This window comes from Bufo bufo, chromosome 4 (genome assembly GCF_905171765.1).
Source record: "Bufo bufo chromosome 4, aBufBuf1.1, whole genome shotgun sequence".
Taxonomy (NCBI): domain Eukaryota; kingdom Metazoa; phylum Chordata; class Amphibia; order Anura; family Bufonidae; genus Bufo; species Bufo bufo.
In genome coordinates, this window is record NC_053392.1 from 53,495,666 (window position 1) to 53,514,706 (window position 19,041).

The 19,041-nt window shown below is 42.7% G+C and overlaps 1 protein-coding gene across 1 annotated transcript in view; it reads right to left on the minus strand.

Annotated features, from left to right (window-relative positions):
* The window catches only part of LOC120999912 (cytochrome P450 2K4-like), a 35,529-nt gene extending 17,133 nt beyond the window's left edge, over positions 1-18,396 (minus strand). Inside the window, exons 1-5 of the mRNA XM_040430960.1 lie at positions 18,330-18,396; positions 12,939-13,126; positions 11,791-11,953; positions 7,653-7,802; positions 5,543-5,703 (exon numbers count right to left, since the gene is read on the minus strand). Coding sequence (XP_040286894.1) covers positions 5,543-5,703; positions 7,653-7,802; positions 11,791-11,953; positions 12,939-13,112 — 648 coding nt within the window. The 5' untranslated portion in view covers positions 13,113-13,126; positions 18,330-18,396. The remainder of the gene's footprint in view (positions 1-5,542; positions 5,704-7,652; positions 7,803-11,790; positions 11,954-12,938; positions 13,127-18,329) is intronic.
* Between the last annotated feature and the right edge of the window lie 645 nt (positions 18,397-19,041).

A 19,041-nucleotide genomic window follows, 5' to 3' on the forward strand; every position in this document is an offset into this window, starting at 1 on the left:
TCCTTGTTCACCTGATCTGAACCCCATTGAGAACCTGTGGTCCATCATCAAATGTGAGATTTACAAGGAGGGAAAACAGTACACCTCTCTGAACAGTGTCTGAGAGGCTGTGGTTGCTGCTGCACGCAATGTTGATGGTGAACAGATCAAAACACTGACGGAATCCATGGATGGCAGGCTTTTGAGTGTCCTTGCAAAGAAAGGTGGCTATATTGGTCACTGATTTGTTTTTGTTTTGTTTTTGAATGTCAGAAATGTATATTTGTGAATGTTGAGATGTTATATTGGTTTCACTGGTAAAAATAAATAATTGAAATGGGTATATATTTGTTTTTTGTTAAGTTGCCTAATAATTATGCACAGTAATAGTCACCTGCACACACAGATATCCCCCTAAAATAGCTAAAACTAAAAACAAACTAAAAACTACTTCCAAAAATATTCAGCTTTGATATTAATGAGTTTTTTGGGTTCATTGAGAACATGGTTGTTGTTCAATAATAAAATTAATCCTCAAAAATACAACTTGCCTAATAATTCTGCACTCCCTGTATTGGGGCTTTTTTTACCTAGTAATTGCAGAATGGTGGTGTTGTGTTTTTTGTCTTCTGATTAGTATTTATATATTTGAGGTAGAGATCCATTTTTTATTCTAAAATTTGATTAAACACAAAAATATTTTGCAATAAAATTAATTAAAATAACGGGATCACTTAAAATGGGCAATCAGTAACTTGCAAGAAAGGCAACCGAGAGGTACCCTTACTACTCAGCTGATTGAATTGAAGGAAAGTGGTGCCATGGACCTTCACATAGTAACATAGTAATATAGTATATAAGGCTGTAAAAAGACATTTGTCCACCCAGTTTGGCCTGTTATCCTGCAAGTTGATCCAGAGGAAGGCAAAAAAAAAAACTGTGAGGTAGAAGCCAATTTTTCCTGACTCCATTCAGGCAATCAGAATAACTCCCTGGATCAACGACCCCTCTCTAGTAGCTATAGCCTGTAATATTATTACACTCCAGAAATGCATCCAGGCCCCTCTTGAATTCATTTATTGTACTCACCATCACCACCTCCTCAGGCAGAGAGCTCCATAGTCTCACTGCTCTTACCGTAAAGAATCCTCTTCTATGTTTGTGTATAAACCTTCTTTCCTCCAGACCCAGAGGATGTCCCCTCGTCACAGTCACAGTCCTGGGGATAAATAGATGATGGGATAGATCTCTGTACTGACCCTTGATATATTTATACATAGTAATTAGATCTCCCCTCAGTCATTTTTTTTCTAAAGTGAATAACCCTAATTTTGATAATCTTTCAGGGTACTGTAGTTACCCCATTCCAGTTATTACTTTAGTTGCCCTCCTCTGAACCCTCTGCTATGTCTGCCTTGTTCCCAGGAGCCCAGAACTGTACACAGTACTCCATGTGTGGTCTGACCAGTGATTTGTAAATTGGTAGGACTATGACATCACGGGCATCTATGCCCCTTTTGATGCAACCCAATGAAATGCAAATCAGTTGCTATCTTTTATTTAAAGTTATTTTTTCGATTTTCCTTTTGATGTGCTATCTGCCACTGTTACAATAAACCTACCATTGAAATGATACTGTTCTGAGACTTTTCATTTCTTTGTCATTGGACAAACTTACAAAATCAGTGAGGGGTCAAATAATTATTTCCGCCACTGTATGTGCCAGTTTCAAGTGCCTCATTTCTCCTCCTCCCCAATATGTGCCAGTATAAGGTGCCTCTTTCCACCCCTTCCCCCATATGTGCCAATTGCAGGTGCCTCTCTTCTCTAAAAAAAAATAAAAAATAACTTTTACTTACATCCAACGATGTGATGCAGGCCTCTTCCCGGCCTGTGTACCGTGCTGTATGGCTCAGGCGGCGTGATGACGTCATCGCGCCGCCTGCACCGGCCTCTGATAGGCTGCAGGCCTATGGCGGACGGCGATACAGATGACTATGGAGATGAGCGCTTCCACAATGGAAGCGCTCATCTCCCTGTGCCCTGCCGCCGCCATAATTCACAGCTGATCCTGTGCCCGGGTCTGAGAAAGGCTTGTACCCGGGCACAGGATTGCAATCCCAGACTGTCCGGGTCATTCCCGTACATACTAAATGGTAAAACACTCGGTAACACTGACTTTGAAAAGGATCTAGGAATTTTAATAAACAGCAAACTAAGCTGCAAAAACCAGTGTCAGGCAGCTGCTGCCAAGGCCAATAAGATAATGAGTTGCATCAAAAGGGGCATAGATGCCCGTGATGAGAACATAGTCCTACCAATTTACAAAACACTGGTCAGACCACACATGGAGTACTGTGTACAGTTCTGGGCTCCTGGGAACAAGGCAGACATAGCAGAGGGTTCAGAGGAGGGCAACTAAAGTAATAACTGGAATGGGGCAACTACAGTACCCTGAAAGATTATCAAAATTAGGGTTATTCACTTTAAAAAAAAAATGACTATGGGGAGATCTAATTACTATGTATAAATATATCAGGGGTCAGTACAGAGATCTATCCCATCATCTATTTATCCCCAGGACTGTGACTGTGACGAGGGGACATACTCTGCGTCTGGAGGAAAGAAGGTTTGTACACAAACATAGAAGAGGATTCTTTACGGTAAGAGCAGTGAGACTATGGAACTCTCTGCCTGAGGAGGCGGTGATGGTGAGTACAATAAAGGAATTCAAGAGGGGCCAGGATGTATTTCTGGAGCGTAATAATATTATAGGCTATAGCTACTAGAGAGGGGTCGTTGATCCAGGGAGTTATTCTGATTGCCTGATTGGAGTGGGGAAAGTTGGCTTCTACCTCACAGTTTTTTTTTTTCCTTCCTCTGGATCAACTTTGCAGGATGACAGGCCGAACTGAATGGACAAATGTCTTTTTTCGGCCTTATGTACTATGTTACTATGTTACTATGTAAGTGCTTTCGAGAAGTCCAGATATACGACATCCATTGTTTTGCCGCTGTCAAGTCTAGAACTTACCTCCTCATAGAAACTGATTAAATTAGTTTGACACGACCAATCCCTTATGAAGCCATGCTGATATGGCGTTATTTGCTTATTTTCATTGAGGTGCTCCAAGATAGCATCTCTTAGAAAGCTTTTAAACAGTTTTCCTATGATGGATGTTAAACTTACCGGCCTATAGTTTCCGGGCTCTGTTTTTAGACCCTTTTTGAATATTGGCACCACATTTGCCATGCGCCAATCCCTGTCAGTATAGAGTCCTTAAATATCATAAATAAGGGTCTGGCTATTACATTACTTAATTCTCTTAGGATACAGGGGTGTATGCCATCCGGTCCTGGCGATTTATCTATTTTAATCTTTTTAAGATGCCACTGTATTTCTTCCTGGGTGAGACAGGGCACTTTTAAAGGGGAATTTACTTTTACATTCTGCATTTTATTTGAATACAGTCAGTGAATACCGGGGAGAAAAAAATATTTAACAGCTTTGCTTTCTCCTCATCGCGCTCTGCAATTCCCCCCTCATCACTCTATAAAGGGCCGACGCCTTCAAATTTATACTTTTTACCATTTATATAATTGAAGAACATTTTAGGGTAAGTTTTTCTCTCTTTGGCAATTAATCTCTCGGTCTCTAGTTTGGCCACTTTTAATTGTTTTTTATATATTCTATTTTTTTTCCTTAGAGTTTTTCAGTGCTTTCTCACCACCCTCCTGTTTTAGTGATTTAAATGCTTTCTATTTGTCATTTATTGCTTTCTTTACAGTTCTATTTATCCACATTAGTTTCTTCTTGTTCCTTAACCTTTTAGTCCCGTAAGGTATGTACCTCTCACAATGAGATTTTAGGATGCTTTTAAAAATATCCTATTTTGTGGCTGTATTTTTCTTTTTGAGGACTTTGTCCCAGTTAGTTAGGCCTATGGCCTCTCTTAGTTGGCTAAATTTAGCTTTTTTGAAGTTTGGTATTTTTGTTCCTCCCTGAAGAACACTATTTTAATGATAATTGGAAGGTTATTACTTTATGGTCACTATTTCCCAGGTGTCCCCCAACCTGCACGTCTGTTATTCTGTCAGGTGACATGCCTGACATTACAGCTCAGTCCCATTCAAGAGAATGGGACTGAGCTGTAATATCAATCACAGGGCTTTGGAGTCAGAGAAGTTGAGGAGTTGGTGTCAGTTTTGGGTTGTGTTGGAGCTGGAGATGGCAGAAAAGTACCAACTTCAACTCTGGCTTCAAAATAAGCATATCAAATACTGTATACTAATAATATTGTATGATTCATTTATTAACTGTACCTTGTTGCATATTTATTTTTATAAAAATTTAGGGAAGTGTGAAAAAATTTAATCATGATATGTGTTGGAGCCTAATTTGTCGGCTTTAGATTTAGAAGTTTGGCTTACTGACTCCACAGCCCTGCTTGTAGACAATGAAGTAGACAAGGAACCCCCCATTGTTCTGATATTTAATGTCTAGCCTAAAGGCGCATTTAGATGTAAAGCCGCAGCAAATTGTCGGGAAGGAAGCATTCCTTCTCGACAGTCGGATGCTCGTTCAGTGGAGGAGACCTCCTCCACAGTATAAGAACAAGGTATGGTGTTTCACTCATTCATCGGGTGATCGGCGGCACATTTAGGGCTCGTTCACACAAAAAAAATTTGTGTTCCGTATACGGTCCGTATACGGAGCCATTCATTTCAATGGTTCCACAAAAAAAACAGAATGTACTCCGTATGCATTCCGTTTCCCCATTCCGTTGAAAGATAGAACATGTCCTATTATTGCCCGCAAATCATGTTCCGTGACTCTATTGAAATCAATGGGTCCGCAAAAAAAAGGAACACATACGTAATGTACTCCGTATGTCTACTGTATCCGTTCCATTTTTGCAGAACCATCTATTGAAAATGTTATGCCCAGGCCAATTGTATACTGTATATGCCATACGGAAAAACGGAACGGAAACACTACTGAAAAAAAAAAACAGAATAACGGATATGGGAAAAACGGCCTGCAAAACACTGAAAAAGACATATGGTCATGTGAACGAGCCCTTAGACAGGCAGATTGTCAGAAACAAGCGTTTGCAGAAACATTTGTCCATGATAATCTGCCCGATTATTGCCCTGTGCAAATCCACCTTAGGCCTCATGCACACGGCCGTTGGTTGGCCGTTCTCTGCGGATTCCGCAGACAGATACAGACCTATTCAACTTAAATGGGCCCGTAAACCGTCCGCACAGCAAAAAAATATAGAATATATTTTTTTGCGGTGCGGAGGCACAGAGAGAAACCCCATGGAAGTACTTTGTTCTGTGAATGGGTCCGCATCCGTGATGCGGGGTGCACACCGCCGGTGCCCGTGTATTGCAGACCCGCTGTTTGCTGCCCTCAATACGGGCATGGCCGGGCAACGTCCGTGTTCATGAGCCCTTAAGGAAAGTCTATCACCATCTGACTGATAAGGGTCTAATGAAATTTGCAGTTCCAAATAAATAACTTAATATTTACATAGGCATTAAAATTCGGACTTACCCTGACCCCTGGGCTTCCTAGGAGTCTTATATTCTCATTAACTAAACCAATAAGCCTCAGTATGGTCGGATCTTCATAGTCAAATCTTTTATTTAGCAATATGGCCACAATTATATTGGTTACAGCAGCATTTATGCTGGTGAAATTACCAAAGGGTTTTCCTATAAAAAAATAAAATTTAAAAGAAAAATGTAGCCATGTGTTTGACATATTTGATCAAATGGAAAAGTAATTAGTATTTGACTGTGCAGTTAGTTCGGATTGATTGGTCATCGACACATTTTAGGATCACCTATTACGACACTTTTTGTCAGCATGTTAAAAGAAATAACTATAAAATGGGTAGTTTGAATTAAATCCTTTCTTTGTGAATTTAACTCTGGTGGAAGTGTAGAAAGTTCCAGATCCGGGTAACATGATGAGGAGGGCCATTTTTTAGAGATTGCTATAAACATTTTGAGACTTTGACACAGGAGTTAGGAACTAATATATGTTCACCGAGTTATACACAGTACATATCCGGGTACACATCACTGTTTATTTTTCCACTCTTCTGATCTGTCAATACAGAAAATAAAGGAAAAAAAAAACAAAAATTTGTATTTTAACCCCTTAAGTACCGGACCAATTTTTGTTTTTGCATTTTTATTTTTTCCTTCCCACGTTCCAGTATCCATAAGTTTTTAATTTTCTGTTCACATAGCCATATAAGGGTGTTTTTTTGAGGGATAAGTTGTATTTTTTAAAGGCACAATTTACTTTGCCATGTCTGTTATTGGAAAATGGGAAAAAATTCAGTGTGGGGTTAAATTGAAAAAAACAAAAGACAAAAAACAAAAAATCTGCCAAGGTTTTTGGGGTTTTGACATCATGGCATTCACTGTGCGCTAAAAATGACATAATGTCCTTATTCTGCGGCTCAATATGAACACGGCAATACTAAAAAAAAAAAAAATTGTTTTACTAAAAAAATAAAAAGCTTTGAAATAACAAAATCTAAATTTTCTTTGCATCACTATTCTCTGACAGCCATAACGTTTTATAATAATTCCATCCACAGAGCCGTGTATGTGTGGTACATTTTTGTGGTACATATGACTTCACTGTTATTCAATGTTTGGGGGGGAGAAATGCGCGTCGGGGTAGCGCCATCCTGGTTGGTACTGCACACTGTCATCATTAGGTGAGTCTCTGCCTTTTATTCCCATTGTCATTGGGTAAAGGTGACCTCTTATATCTGGTGATCACTGTGAATTTACTCCAGTCTATGCACTTTAGCATATGCATGTGGTTTCTAACATCTTAGGCATCAACGTTATTAAGACTCATCCTGTATATCCTTTATATGCATAATTTATTGTAAATGTTCGGTAATTTCATTACATTTAAATACACTTGTTACCTCCTTTGTCACGTGTGCAGCGCCAGGATGGCGTTTTTTTTGTCACTCTCCTTCATTTTTAATGGCTTATTATATACATTTTAATCATGTTACAATAAAATTATATATGTTTTATAATGGTACTGTGTGAGCTCTGTTTTCTGTTTGTTTATAATTATAATGGAGGAAGGACCAATGGGCTTAGTGATAAAATATTCCTTATAGCCAGACTAATAATATTTAGGAACTTGGCAGCCAAGGAAATACCTACCTTGTGGAAATGGTCATTGGAGGTAGAAAGATATGAAAAAGTGGCCCTTAGACTTTGCACCCCAGTCTAGCCCACGCCAAACAGATTACAGCTTAGACAATCAACATCTCGGGTCATGACCACAGCAAGGAAGCCCAGAGATATGTGCTGCTGCTGATGTGTTTACTTTGAGAAGTCCTCACTTTATGTAGAAAAAAAAGACATACTTTTGTTTTCTCCTCTGTTTTTTCCTATAATTTTTATCATTTGACAAGGGTCGTTGTATATCCCCCAAACCCTTCAAGGTCTCCTTCTTTATAGTGACTGTATTGCATGCGGGAAACAATGTAATCTAGTGTTTGGTAATTACTAATAGCAGGGGTACATCAATTGACTAAGAAGTCAAAATTGTTTAGACAAAACAAGGCTAAAAGTATCGTGCCCAAAAGGTTCAACGCAGAAGACATTTCACCACTTACCTTCATATGATTTCAACTTCTGTACTAAACATTTAGCCTCCTCAATGATCTTGTCTTCTATGGTTTTCTTGCCCATTCCATAATCTCGTAAGGTTGAAAGAGTAAATCTTCTCATCACTTTCCAGTTCTCTCCATTGGAAAAAACAATACCTAAGTCATAGAAGCAATACTTGTTATGCAAAAGAGAAAATATACACTGCTTTAGACTTATCGTGATGAACTATATGTGAAGGAATGCACACTACATGGCCAATAGTATGTGGACATACTTTATTGACTTCTGGAACCCATTGCAAACAAGTGCATAAAATCAAGAACACGACCATTCAGTCTCCATAGACACATACTGGTAGTGGGTCATACAGAAGAGCTCAGTGACTGTAAATGTAGCATTATCATAGAAGTCTACCTTTCAGTTTGCTCATGAAATTTCTGATCTGCATCGGTCACCTATAAGCACTATTATTGAGAAGTGGAAGCATCTAGGAGCAACAGACATGCAAACTCACAGAGAAGGGCTGCCAAGTGCTGAAGCACATGAAATGTAAAACGTATCTATCCTGTGTTGGATCACTCAGATTTTCAAACTGTCTCTGAAAGTGATATCAACATAAGACAGCTGCACACACGCCTAAGATTACCATGCCACGCATCAGGTGAGGTTGTGTAAAGCACTTTTTCAGTGGACTCTGAAGCAGCGGAGATATTTTCTCTCGAGGGATGAATCACCTCTCACTGGTGGTTTGATAGATGAATCTTGGTTGGGCAAATGCCTGGAAAGCACTAATTTCCTACAAATTTAGTGGAAGAAGGATAATGATATGTGTCACGTGCCGTAGGCCCAAGGCAGACCTCCAGGACGCCTTGCAACTGGGACACAGGCAAGATTCAGACCAGGGACCAACAGAGTACTTTATTGCACATGTAATAAAGTAACATGACAGTAACAGCAGACTAAGCAATAGTGATAGCACTACCACAGAACCAAGTGCACCGGCAGACCAGAGGTAAAAACCAGAGGGCGGAGAGCCAGTGAGCCCCATTCTTCACAGAGCCCCTAGTGGTGGGGACGAACTGGGGTGAGGGCTCACTGGTCGCACCTCCAGGAAGGTCCCGGTACACTTGGCCACTACCAGCAGAGAACCACACTGGTGCACGCACTAGCAGAAACAGACAGAACTGGAACCCAAGCAAACACAGGACATGGAACAGACAACAAGACGAGCGGGAACCAGCACAGAAGCAGATATCTGGACCCCAAGCGGAATGGAAGCATGGCAGTCTCAGGCAGAGCTGCACACAGACTAGAGATTCTCCCTCCGGAGAACCCAGGGGCCCTCTCATGAAGGCAGGACAAACATAGGAACAGAAGCAGTGAGGCACTGCAGGACAGACAAGGAACGGACTAGATCAGAAGCAGTAGGCACTGCAAGGCTATCAGACGTAGTTAGAGCACTGCTAGGCTAGACATGGAACAGAGTGGATCCAGACACAGAACAGGAACAGAAGAACAGGCAAGGCATGGACAAGGATAACAACATCAACACAAAACAGGTACAGAACATCAGAAATGGTGTAGGGACCAATTTGTATAACCTAGCATTTTTAGCCGTTGGGTCAGTATTTCTGCCTCCTTCTCATATTGGGTAGGATCAGACCATTTAAACAGAAATGACTATAATCTGATGTTCACCTACCATCAAGATCCACACACTGTTTCCTTTCTCAATTTAACACTGTATGGAATAGAGGAGGAACTAATAGTCACTTCCACTCATAGAAAAGCCACAGAAGGTAACACAATCTTACATGCTGCCAGATCACACCCAAAACACTCCATTAAAGCAATCCCCATAGGCGAATTAACGCGTGTCAAGCGCAACTGCTCTGATACTACCCAATACGAGAAGGAGGCCGAAATATTGACCCAATGGCTAAAAATTTGTCAGCCTTGTTAATAAAAATAGCAATAAAAAAGCAAAGTTGCAAACAACAAGATTTAAAAGTAAACCGTTGCTCCAATATAGCAATTAGTTCAATCAGATTAAAGATATTGTTCATAAATACTTGCCTATCTTAGAAGATGATGCTACGGTAAAGGGACTGATACAACAGGGATGTGATGTTATTTATAGGAGACCCCATCGATAGGACAAATCTTATCACCCAGTTTATTCCAGTCCAAAAAAACACACAAGGCTACTTGGCTACAAGGCTTTTATAGATGTGGTTCACATCCTTGTCGTACATGCGGACATGTACTGTAGTATTAAGTAAACAGTTTTCAAACGCAGATGACACTGCATCTTTCATAATTAGGAATTATATCAATTGCAATACTACATATGTCACTTACACGATCCTGTGCTCTCTTTGTAATAAAAAATATATAGGTTGCACATCACGAAAACTAAAAACCTGTATTTTAGAACATCTTAATGACATCACTAATCCAAAAACAGGTAGGAAAATATCAAGGGTATCCAAATTTTTTTTACAGGCACATAAAGGTTCACTAATGCAGTCCGCAAATCACGGATCCGCAAAACACGGATGGCGTCCGTGTGCGTTCCGCAATTTGCAGAACAGCGCGGACAGCCATTGATATAACTGCCTAATCTTGTCCACAAAACGCGGACAAGAATAGGACAGGTTATATTTTTTTAGCAGACCACGGAACGGAGCAACGGATGCGGACAGCACACAAAGTGCTGTCCGCGTCTTTCGCAGCCCCATTGAAGTGAATGGGTCCGCATCCGAGACGCCAAAACTGCGGTTCGGACGCGGACCAAAACGGCCATGTGCATGAGGCCTAATAGGGAGGCATATTGGATATTCCAATGCAATACAATAGCCCCTAACGGTCTAAATATGAAGCGTGAAATAATGTATCACTACTAACCCGATTGGCCTACAAAAATAAAATATAATATTTAAAACACTCTGAGGTCATTCGCCATTGTACACGACACACAATTTAATTTTGGAACGTATCTTGTGAAAAATGTATGGGGTATAGATGAATTACTGTACAATGTCATGGAATTCAATATAGTGGTCCTGATATGCTTATGTGCCTCAGTGGACCCTGCCCGAGTCAGAGAAATAATGTCAATATTCCCGTTTATAATGGGCAATTTCCTTTTTTACTGATTTGTGGATGTTTGGATTCGCTTCACCAAAGTTTAACTGGGTGTCAGATGTTCTGTTGCACATTTATTTTATTTTATATGACATTGTTTTTATGTGCAATTGTGAACAGCAGGGGTTAAATGCAAGGAATGGCTGATATCATAACCACCTGTGTGGTAATGGCAATTCCAACCTGGTTGGTGGAGCCATTTTCATTCCAGGTATGTAAGAGTATATCTATATATACTTGCATTTGACCCATACCATGATTAAGATCTGATAGATCGAAACATGTTGGAGGCGTTACCGCAGTCAATGTGAAAAATTGTATTCTTTTAAATTTATGGACTAAAGATTGAAGACTTTTATTTATCTCAGTGCTGGACATTTTTCGTTGTTTTCCTGGATTATACTACGGACTGGACCGGGTCCTTGCACGAGAGGTTATATTGGGGAGTGCTGGCTTACTTTTTTTGACCTTCATAATGTTAATACTGCAGCAGTGCATAAATCAAGGTGCATAAAGACGTGGGTTGAGGAGTTTGCTATGGAGGAACTCAAGTCGTTGCATAGAGCCATCATGTCATCCCAATTCAACACCCTGTGGATGAAATAGAAAGCAGATTGACAGCCAGGTCATCTCTTCTACCATCAGGGTCTGACCTCACAAATTCTCACCTGAATGGACAAAAATTCCCACAGACACACTCAAAAATATTGTGAAAATCCTTACAAAAAGTGTGTAGGCAACTACAGCTACAAAAGATGGACCCTCCATGCTCAGGATTGCTGGGGTCCCAGTGGACAGACCCCCTGTGATGCTATGTTTATCATCTATCCTGTGATCCTGTCTTTATAACGTACCCTGTGAAGAGGTGATATATCTTTTTTTGTAGGATGGCCTCTTTTAATAAAACAACCATGCTCACTGCTCACTATAGGTCTCCTTTACCAAGGGGCTGGATTTATCAGTATAATAAGATAGAGTAATTAATAAAGCGGTTACCATGGTCCTTTGATGAGTTAGTGAATAAAGGATTCTGTGGTCTATCAGAGAACACTTCAGCGTTGTTGATCAGAGCATCTTTAATGGTTTCGTAACCACATAAGATAACAAATTTTGTCCTGCCCATCTGGACACTGAAGACTGTGCCGTATTCCTTAGATAGCTGTGGACACAAAAATGACAGTGGAATCAATCTGGATCGTTACATTGTTTTGAACGATTAGTGTGAATTACACCTCCCTTCTCAATGCAACTTTAGATAGGGTTTTGACACCCTGCTGGTCTTAAGACTTAAAGGGGTATTCTAGTAATTTGAAGTTATTCACAAGATAATGAAATAACTATTAGATAGGTGGGGGTCCCATTGGTAGGGGCCCCCTTACCATAAGAAGGGGGGCCCACTACCCGATATGGCCCCTTAAAAATGAACAGAGCAATAGACTGGGCATGTGCACGGCCACTCCATTAGGACATGGGACCTGCCAGAAATATCAGACTCTACTTGGCTATCTCCAGCTGTCTCTTTGAGATGCAGTGCACATACCCAACCTGACACTTTGTTCATTTCAGGGAGGGTCTGTTTTTGTGATTGTGGGGACCCCAGTGTTGGACCCCCACTGATCTTATAGTTATTCCCTTATAGATCTTTAGAAATGTTGTTTAGGATTTGAAAAAATACTGTGACTTTCTTTCAAGCAGGGTCACAATTGTCGACAGGTTGTGTGTAGTATTGCAGTCTAGCTCTATACACTTCCATACAGCTGAGCTGCAATACGAGACACCACCCATGGGCAGGTTGGGAGATGTTTGTGGAATAAAGCAGCCATGTTTATCAACTGGACAACTCATTTAAGTGTACTTGCCTACCCATTAACTGAGTCTTTGGATAACTTAGGTGGACAAGAGTAGGAAGAACATACAAAAGAATGATAGTAGCAATATGGATCAAGATATGTGGTACAGAACCAAAGAATATAGGAAATATGTTGTCAAAAATTATCTGTGAACAGCATGGAATGGTACAGGAGCCAAAAGGCTGTAAAGAAGGGGCACAAACTATGACCAACCTTGGAACTTACCATGGCTGGTAAAAAAAAAAAGATATAAATCTAGCTTTCTGATGACGTTCAATTTAATATTTTCATTACCTGCACAAATGTTTTATAGGGTTTCCACATGTCCATCATGAGGATATTTCCAAGGATCGGCAAAGGTTTTGGCCCAGGGGGGAAATTTTTGTATTTCCCTTGTTTTCGATTGCTGAAAACATTGACCAAGAAGAAGATGACAACAATGGACAGGAGAACTGTGACAAACTCCATGGAGGATTTGAGATCTGTATAATACAGAAAAAGATGACAAATGTATATAAAAGTAGATAAACATATTTACAGGGTGTGTGGACTTTTTCAACCATTTATTTAAAGGTGTTTTCTAGGAGTTCAATATTGATGCCCGATCCTCAGGATAGTTCACCGATATCTCATCAGTGGAGGTCTGACTCAGATGTTTGAAGAAGCCACTGAGCTCCAGTGAGGGCAGAGGAATGATAGGCCACTGACATCACATTCATTGGTCACATGGCCTATTTAAGTGAATAGGCCTGGGCTACAATACCATGCACAGCTACAATACAATGTACAGTCATGGCCAAAAGTTTTGAGAATGACACAAATATTCGTCTTCACAAAGTTTGCTGCTAAACTGCTTTTAGATCTTTGTTTCAATTGTTTCTGTGATGTAGTGAAATATAATTACACGCACTTTATACGTTTCAAAGGCTTTTATCGACAATTACATGACATTTATGCAAAGAGTCAGTATTTGCAGTGTTGGCCCTTCTTTTTCAGGACCTCTGCAATTCGACTGGGCATGCTCTCAATCAACTTCTGGGGCAATTCCTGACTGATAGCAACCCATTATTTCATAATCACTTCTTGGAGTTTGTCAGAATTAGTGGGTTTTTGTTTGTCCACCCACCTCTTAAGGATTGACCACAAGTTCTCAATGAAATTAAGATCTGGGGAGTTTTCAGGCCATGGACCCAAAATGTCAACGTTTTGGTCCCCGAGACACTTAGTTATCACTTTTTCCTTATGGCACGGTGCTCTATCTTGCTGGAAAATGCATTGTTCTTCACCAAACTGTTGTTGGATTGTTGGAAGAAGTTGCTGTTGGAGGGTGTTTTGGTACCATTCTTTATTCATGGCTGTGTTTTTGGGAAAAATTGTGAGTGAGCCCACTCCCTTGGATGAGAAGCAACCCCACACATGAATGGTCTCAGGATGCTTTACTGTTGGCATGACACAGGACTGATGGTAGCGCTCACCTTTTCTTCTCCGGACAAGCCTTTTTCCTGATGCCCCAAACAATCGGAAAGAGGCTTCATCGGAGACTATGACTTTGCCCCAGTCCTCAGCAGTCCATTCACCATATTTTCTTCAGAAGATCAATCTATCCCTGATGTTTTTTTTTTAGAGAGAAGTGGCTTCTTTGCTGCCCTTCTTGACACCAGGCCATCTTCCAAAAGTCTTTGCCTCACTGTGCGTGCAGATGCGCTCACACCTGCCTGCTGCCATTCCTGAGCAAGCTCTGCACTGGTGGCACTCCGACCCCGCAGCTGAATCCACTTTAGGAGACGATCCTGGCGCTTCCTGGACTTTCTTGGACGCCCTGAAGCCTTCTTAACAAGAATTGAACCTCTTTACTTGAAGTTCTTGATGATCCTATAAATTGTTGATTGAGGTGCAATCTTAGTAGCCACAATATCCTTGCCTGTGAAACCATTTTTATGCAACGCAATGATGGCTGCACGCGTTTCTTTGCAGGTCACCATGGTTAACAATGGAAGAACAATGATTTCAAGCATCACCCTCCTTTTAACAGGTCAAGTCTGCCATTTTAACCCAATCAGCCTGACATAATGATCTCCAGCCTTGTGCTCGTCAACATTCTCACCTGAGTTAACAAGACGATTACTGAAATGATCTCAGCAGGTCCTTTAATGACAGCAATGAAATGCAGTGAAAAGGTTTTTTGGGGATTAAATTAATTTTCATGGCAAAGAAGGACTATGCAATTCATCTGATCACTCTTCATAACATTCTGGAGTATATGCAAATTGCTATTATAAAAACTTAAGCAGCAACTTTTCCAATTTCCAATATTTATGTACAGTAGGTGAACCCGATTTTGTGTCAATCTCGCTGTATTTCTCGGCGAGATTGAGCACATACGAGCCCCATCGCGGGAGCCAGCGCCGAGCTGGCTTGCCGCGATGGAGAGCAAGCGCGTCATAGAAGCGACGGGAGATCCGACTTGGATTCCCGCCAATTCTACACGTGTGCGGCGTTTGTTATGAATCCTGAGGGGGAAGTCCCCGCCGGATTTTAAATAAAAATCCGGCCTGGGTCCCGCCCTCAGGAGCATACCGGGCCCTTAGGTCTGTTATGGGTTGTAAGGAGAGCCCCCCCTACGCCGAAAAAAACGGCGTAGGGGTCCCCCTACAATCCATACCAGACCCGTATCCAAAGCACGCTACCCGGCCAGCCAGGAAGGGAGTGGGGACGAGCGAGCGCCCCCCCCCCCCCCCCCTCCTGAGCCGTACCAGGCTGCATGCCCTCAACATGGGGGGTTGGGTGCTCTGGGGCAGGGGGCGCACTGCGGCCCCCCCACCTCAGAGCACCCTGTCCCCATGTTGATGAGGACAGGGCCCCTTCCCGACAACCCTGGCCGTTGGTTGTCGGGGTATGCGGGCGGGAGGCTTATCGGAATCTGGGAGCCCCCTTTAATAAGGGGGCCCCCAGATACCGGCCCCCCACCCTAAGTGAATGAGTATGGGGTACATCGTACCCCTACCCATTCACCTGCAAGAAAAGTGGTAAAAACACAAATAAACCACACAGTGTATTAAAATATTTTATTTTTCTGCTCCGGAGGCCGCCCCCTGTCTTCTTTATTAGCTCTTTTACCAGGGGGGGGCTCTTCTTCTTCCGATATCCCGACGGGTCTTCTCCGCTATCCGGGGGGGTCTTCTCAACTCTCCGGGGTTCTCCTTCTGTCTTCTCCTTCTGTCTTGTTGTCTCCTTCTGTCTTCTGTCTCCGGGGGGGGCTCTTCTTCTTCCGATATCCCGACGGGTCTTCTCCGCTATCCGGGGGGGTCTTCTCAACTCTCCGGGGTTCTCCTTCTGTCTTCTCCTTCTGTCTTCTCCTTCTGTCTTCTCCTTCTGTCTTCTCCTTCTGTCTTGTTGTCTCGGCGCACCCCGATTCTTCGTCTTCTCTTCTTGTTTTCGCCTCTCTCTGTTGTTGACTCGGCGCACCCCGGTTCTTCGTCTCGCGAGACTCGGCGCACCCCGATTCTTCGTCTCGCGAGACTCGGCGCACCCCGATTCTTCGTCTCGCGAGACGAAGAACCGGGGTGCGCCGAGTCAACAACAGAGAGAGGCGAAAACAAGAAGAGAAGACGAAGAATCGGGGTGCGCCGAGACAACAAGACAGAAGGAGAAGACAGAAGGAGAAGACAGAAGGAGAACCCCGGAGAGTTGAGAAGACCCCCCCGGATAGCGGAGAAGACCCGTCGGGATATCGGAAGAAGAAGAGCCCCCCCCGGAGACAGAAGACAGAAGGAGACAACAAGACAGAAGGAGAAGACAGAAGGAGAACCCCGGAGAGTTGAGAAGACCCCCCCGGATAGCGGAGAAGACCCGTCGGGATATCGGAAGAAGAAGAGCCCCCCCCGGAGACAGAAGACAGAAGGAGACAACAAGACAGAAGGAGAAGACAGAAGGAGAACCCCGGAGAGTTGAGAAGACCCCCCCGGATAGCGGAGAAGACCCGTCGGGATATCGGAAGAAGAAGAGCCCCCCCCTGGTAAAAGAGCTAATAAAGAAGACAGGGGGCGGCCTCCGGAGCAGAAAAATAAAATATTTTAATACACTGTGTGGTTTATTTGTGTTTTTACCACTTTTCTTGCAGGTGAATGGGTAGGGGTACGATGTACCCCATACTCATTCACTTAGGGTGGGGGGCCGGTATCTGGGGGCCCCCTTATTAAAGGGGGCTCCCAGATTCCGATAAGCCTCCCGCCCGCATACCCCGACAACCAACGGCCAGGGTTGTCGGGAAGGGGCCCTGTCCTCATCAACATGGGGACAGGGTGCTCTGAGGTGGGGGGGCCGCAGTGCGCCCCCTGCCCCAGAGCACCCAACCCCCCATGTTGAGGGCATGCAGCCTGGTACGGCTCAGGGGGGGGGGGGGGGGGCGCTCGCTCGTCCCCACTCCCTTCCTGGCTGGCCGGGTAGCGTGCTTTGGATACGGGTCTGGTATGGATTGTAGGGGGACCCCTACGCCGTTTTTTTAGGCGTAGGGGGGGCTCTCCTTACAACCCATAACAGACCTAAGGGCCCGGTATGCTCCTGAGGGCGGGACCCAGGCCGGATTTTTATTTAAAATCCGGCGGGGACTTCCCCCTCAGGATTCATAACAAACGCCGCACACGTGTAGAATTGGCGTGAATCCAAGTCGGATCTCCCGTCGCTTCTATGACGCGCTTGCTGGGATGTGCTGTCGCTATCCCAGTGAGTGCGAGATCTCGGCACCACGTCGCCGAGTATCAGCGCGACGCTGTCGTGCTGAAAACACAATCTCACAAACACCTACTGTAATTCTCAAAACTTTTGGCCACGACTGTACAGTATGGCGCTGTGCTTGGTATACTGTGCCTTTTCAATAAGTAGAAAAATTATTTTCTATGACATAAACATTAGATTGTGATCCCCAGTTACAATGGATTTTGAGTTCCTTCTACAGGTAAATGCATACTGTATCACCAAACATATAAATCCTCAATCATGGGACAATGTAAATCCGTGGCCCCCAACACGCACAGGAATGCCCACAAAACCTCTCAAATTGGGCACATTTGCAAACCCAATTTTTTCACATTTCTCATGTTACAAAGCTTATTAGTACCAAATAGAAATACCTAATGAAATAACATGTCGAGCAGGTAAAGATAAGTCTTTTTGGATGAAAAACACATGACTAAAAAGAGCAAAGAGATTTGGGTAAAAAACAGAGCCTGTCCCTTTAAAATGAAGAAACCTTGGGAAATATACAACAAAAGCTATATCAAAATGCATTCAACTATATGTATCATGAACCTGTATTGGACTGTAGAAGAGTACCTGGGCCCATCAGAGGGACTTTTACCGAGGGTTCTCAAGCTGGAGAGAACAGTAGCAGCAAAGTATTGTACTGAAAACAAATAGGGTAAGATCTCATCATCTATGGAACCATGGGGAGATTGATTTCTCCACCCCATGGGCCAAGTTTGTGCTGGACCAGATGTCAGCCCCTGGTCCTCTGGTGGACCAGTACAACCCTGCAGATGCCTATCTGAGTATTTATATGGCAGAGTGCTATCAGACCTCTTCTTCCACCAGGGCCATGGTGCAACTGCCACCTCAAGCCCCATATTCTTAGACCTCAGCAGTCTGCAGGGTGCTGTAACAAGAAAAGGTCAAGACGTTTGTTCTTACTTGAGGTTCTTTTGCTTGGGGAGTACCGAGAATACAATGCCCTGATCCTGTCCTCTCTTCTCTCTGTTTTTAGTGAATGCTGTATTTCTACTGTAACACAAGGTAATATATAACCTTCCTGGGGCAGTCTGCTCCACCCCACAGTTAATCTTTACATAAACCTATGAACGTATTGCTAACACCTCACAGTAAATGTCTGATTCTTTGCTATAATGAATATGAATTACATACTGGCTGCAGAATGGCCAGGTGCATGAACGGATTGTCTGGAGCATACAAGCTTCTAATCTGTACAGAGTCTGCAATTGTGCAATTCTATCCAGTTTAGACAATTCTCTGTGATCAGTCTTGCATCTAGACAAACTATTAGAAATATATGTGCTGGCAAAATCAGGGAAACATAAAGGGCCAGATTTATCATTTCACTTATATCTTACTCCACTTTTAGATATGTCCAAAGTCACTTTTGGCTAAGTCAGATTTATTAATGGTTCTTTAATACTGTGATAAACGTGGTTTGACGGTAGCAGTTTATCATTCAGTAAGCGGCTTTATAAAAGTCGCATGTCTTTACCAAAAAGTCGCATAAGATAAGCATGGTCCTCACTGGAGTGAAATTGCGCCTTTATTGCGACTTTTTAAATTGTCGCAATAGTAAATCTGTCTACAGATTCATTTACACAAGAAAACACGCCCATTTTAAGAAAACTGG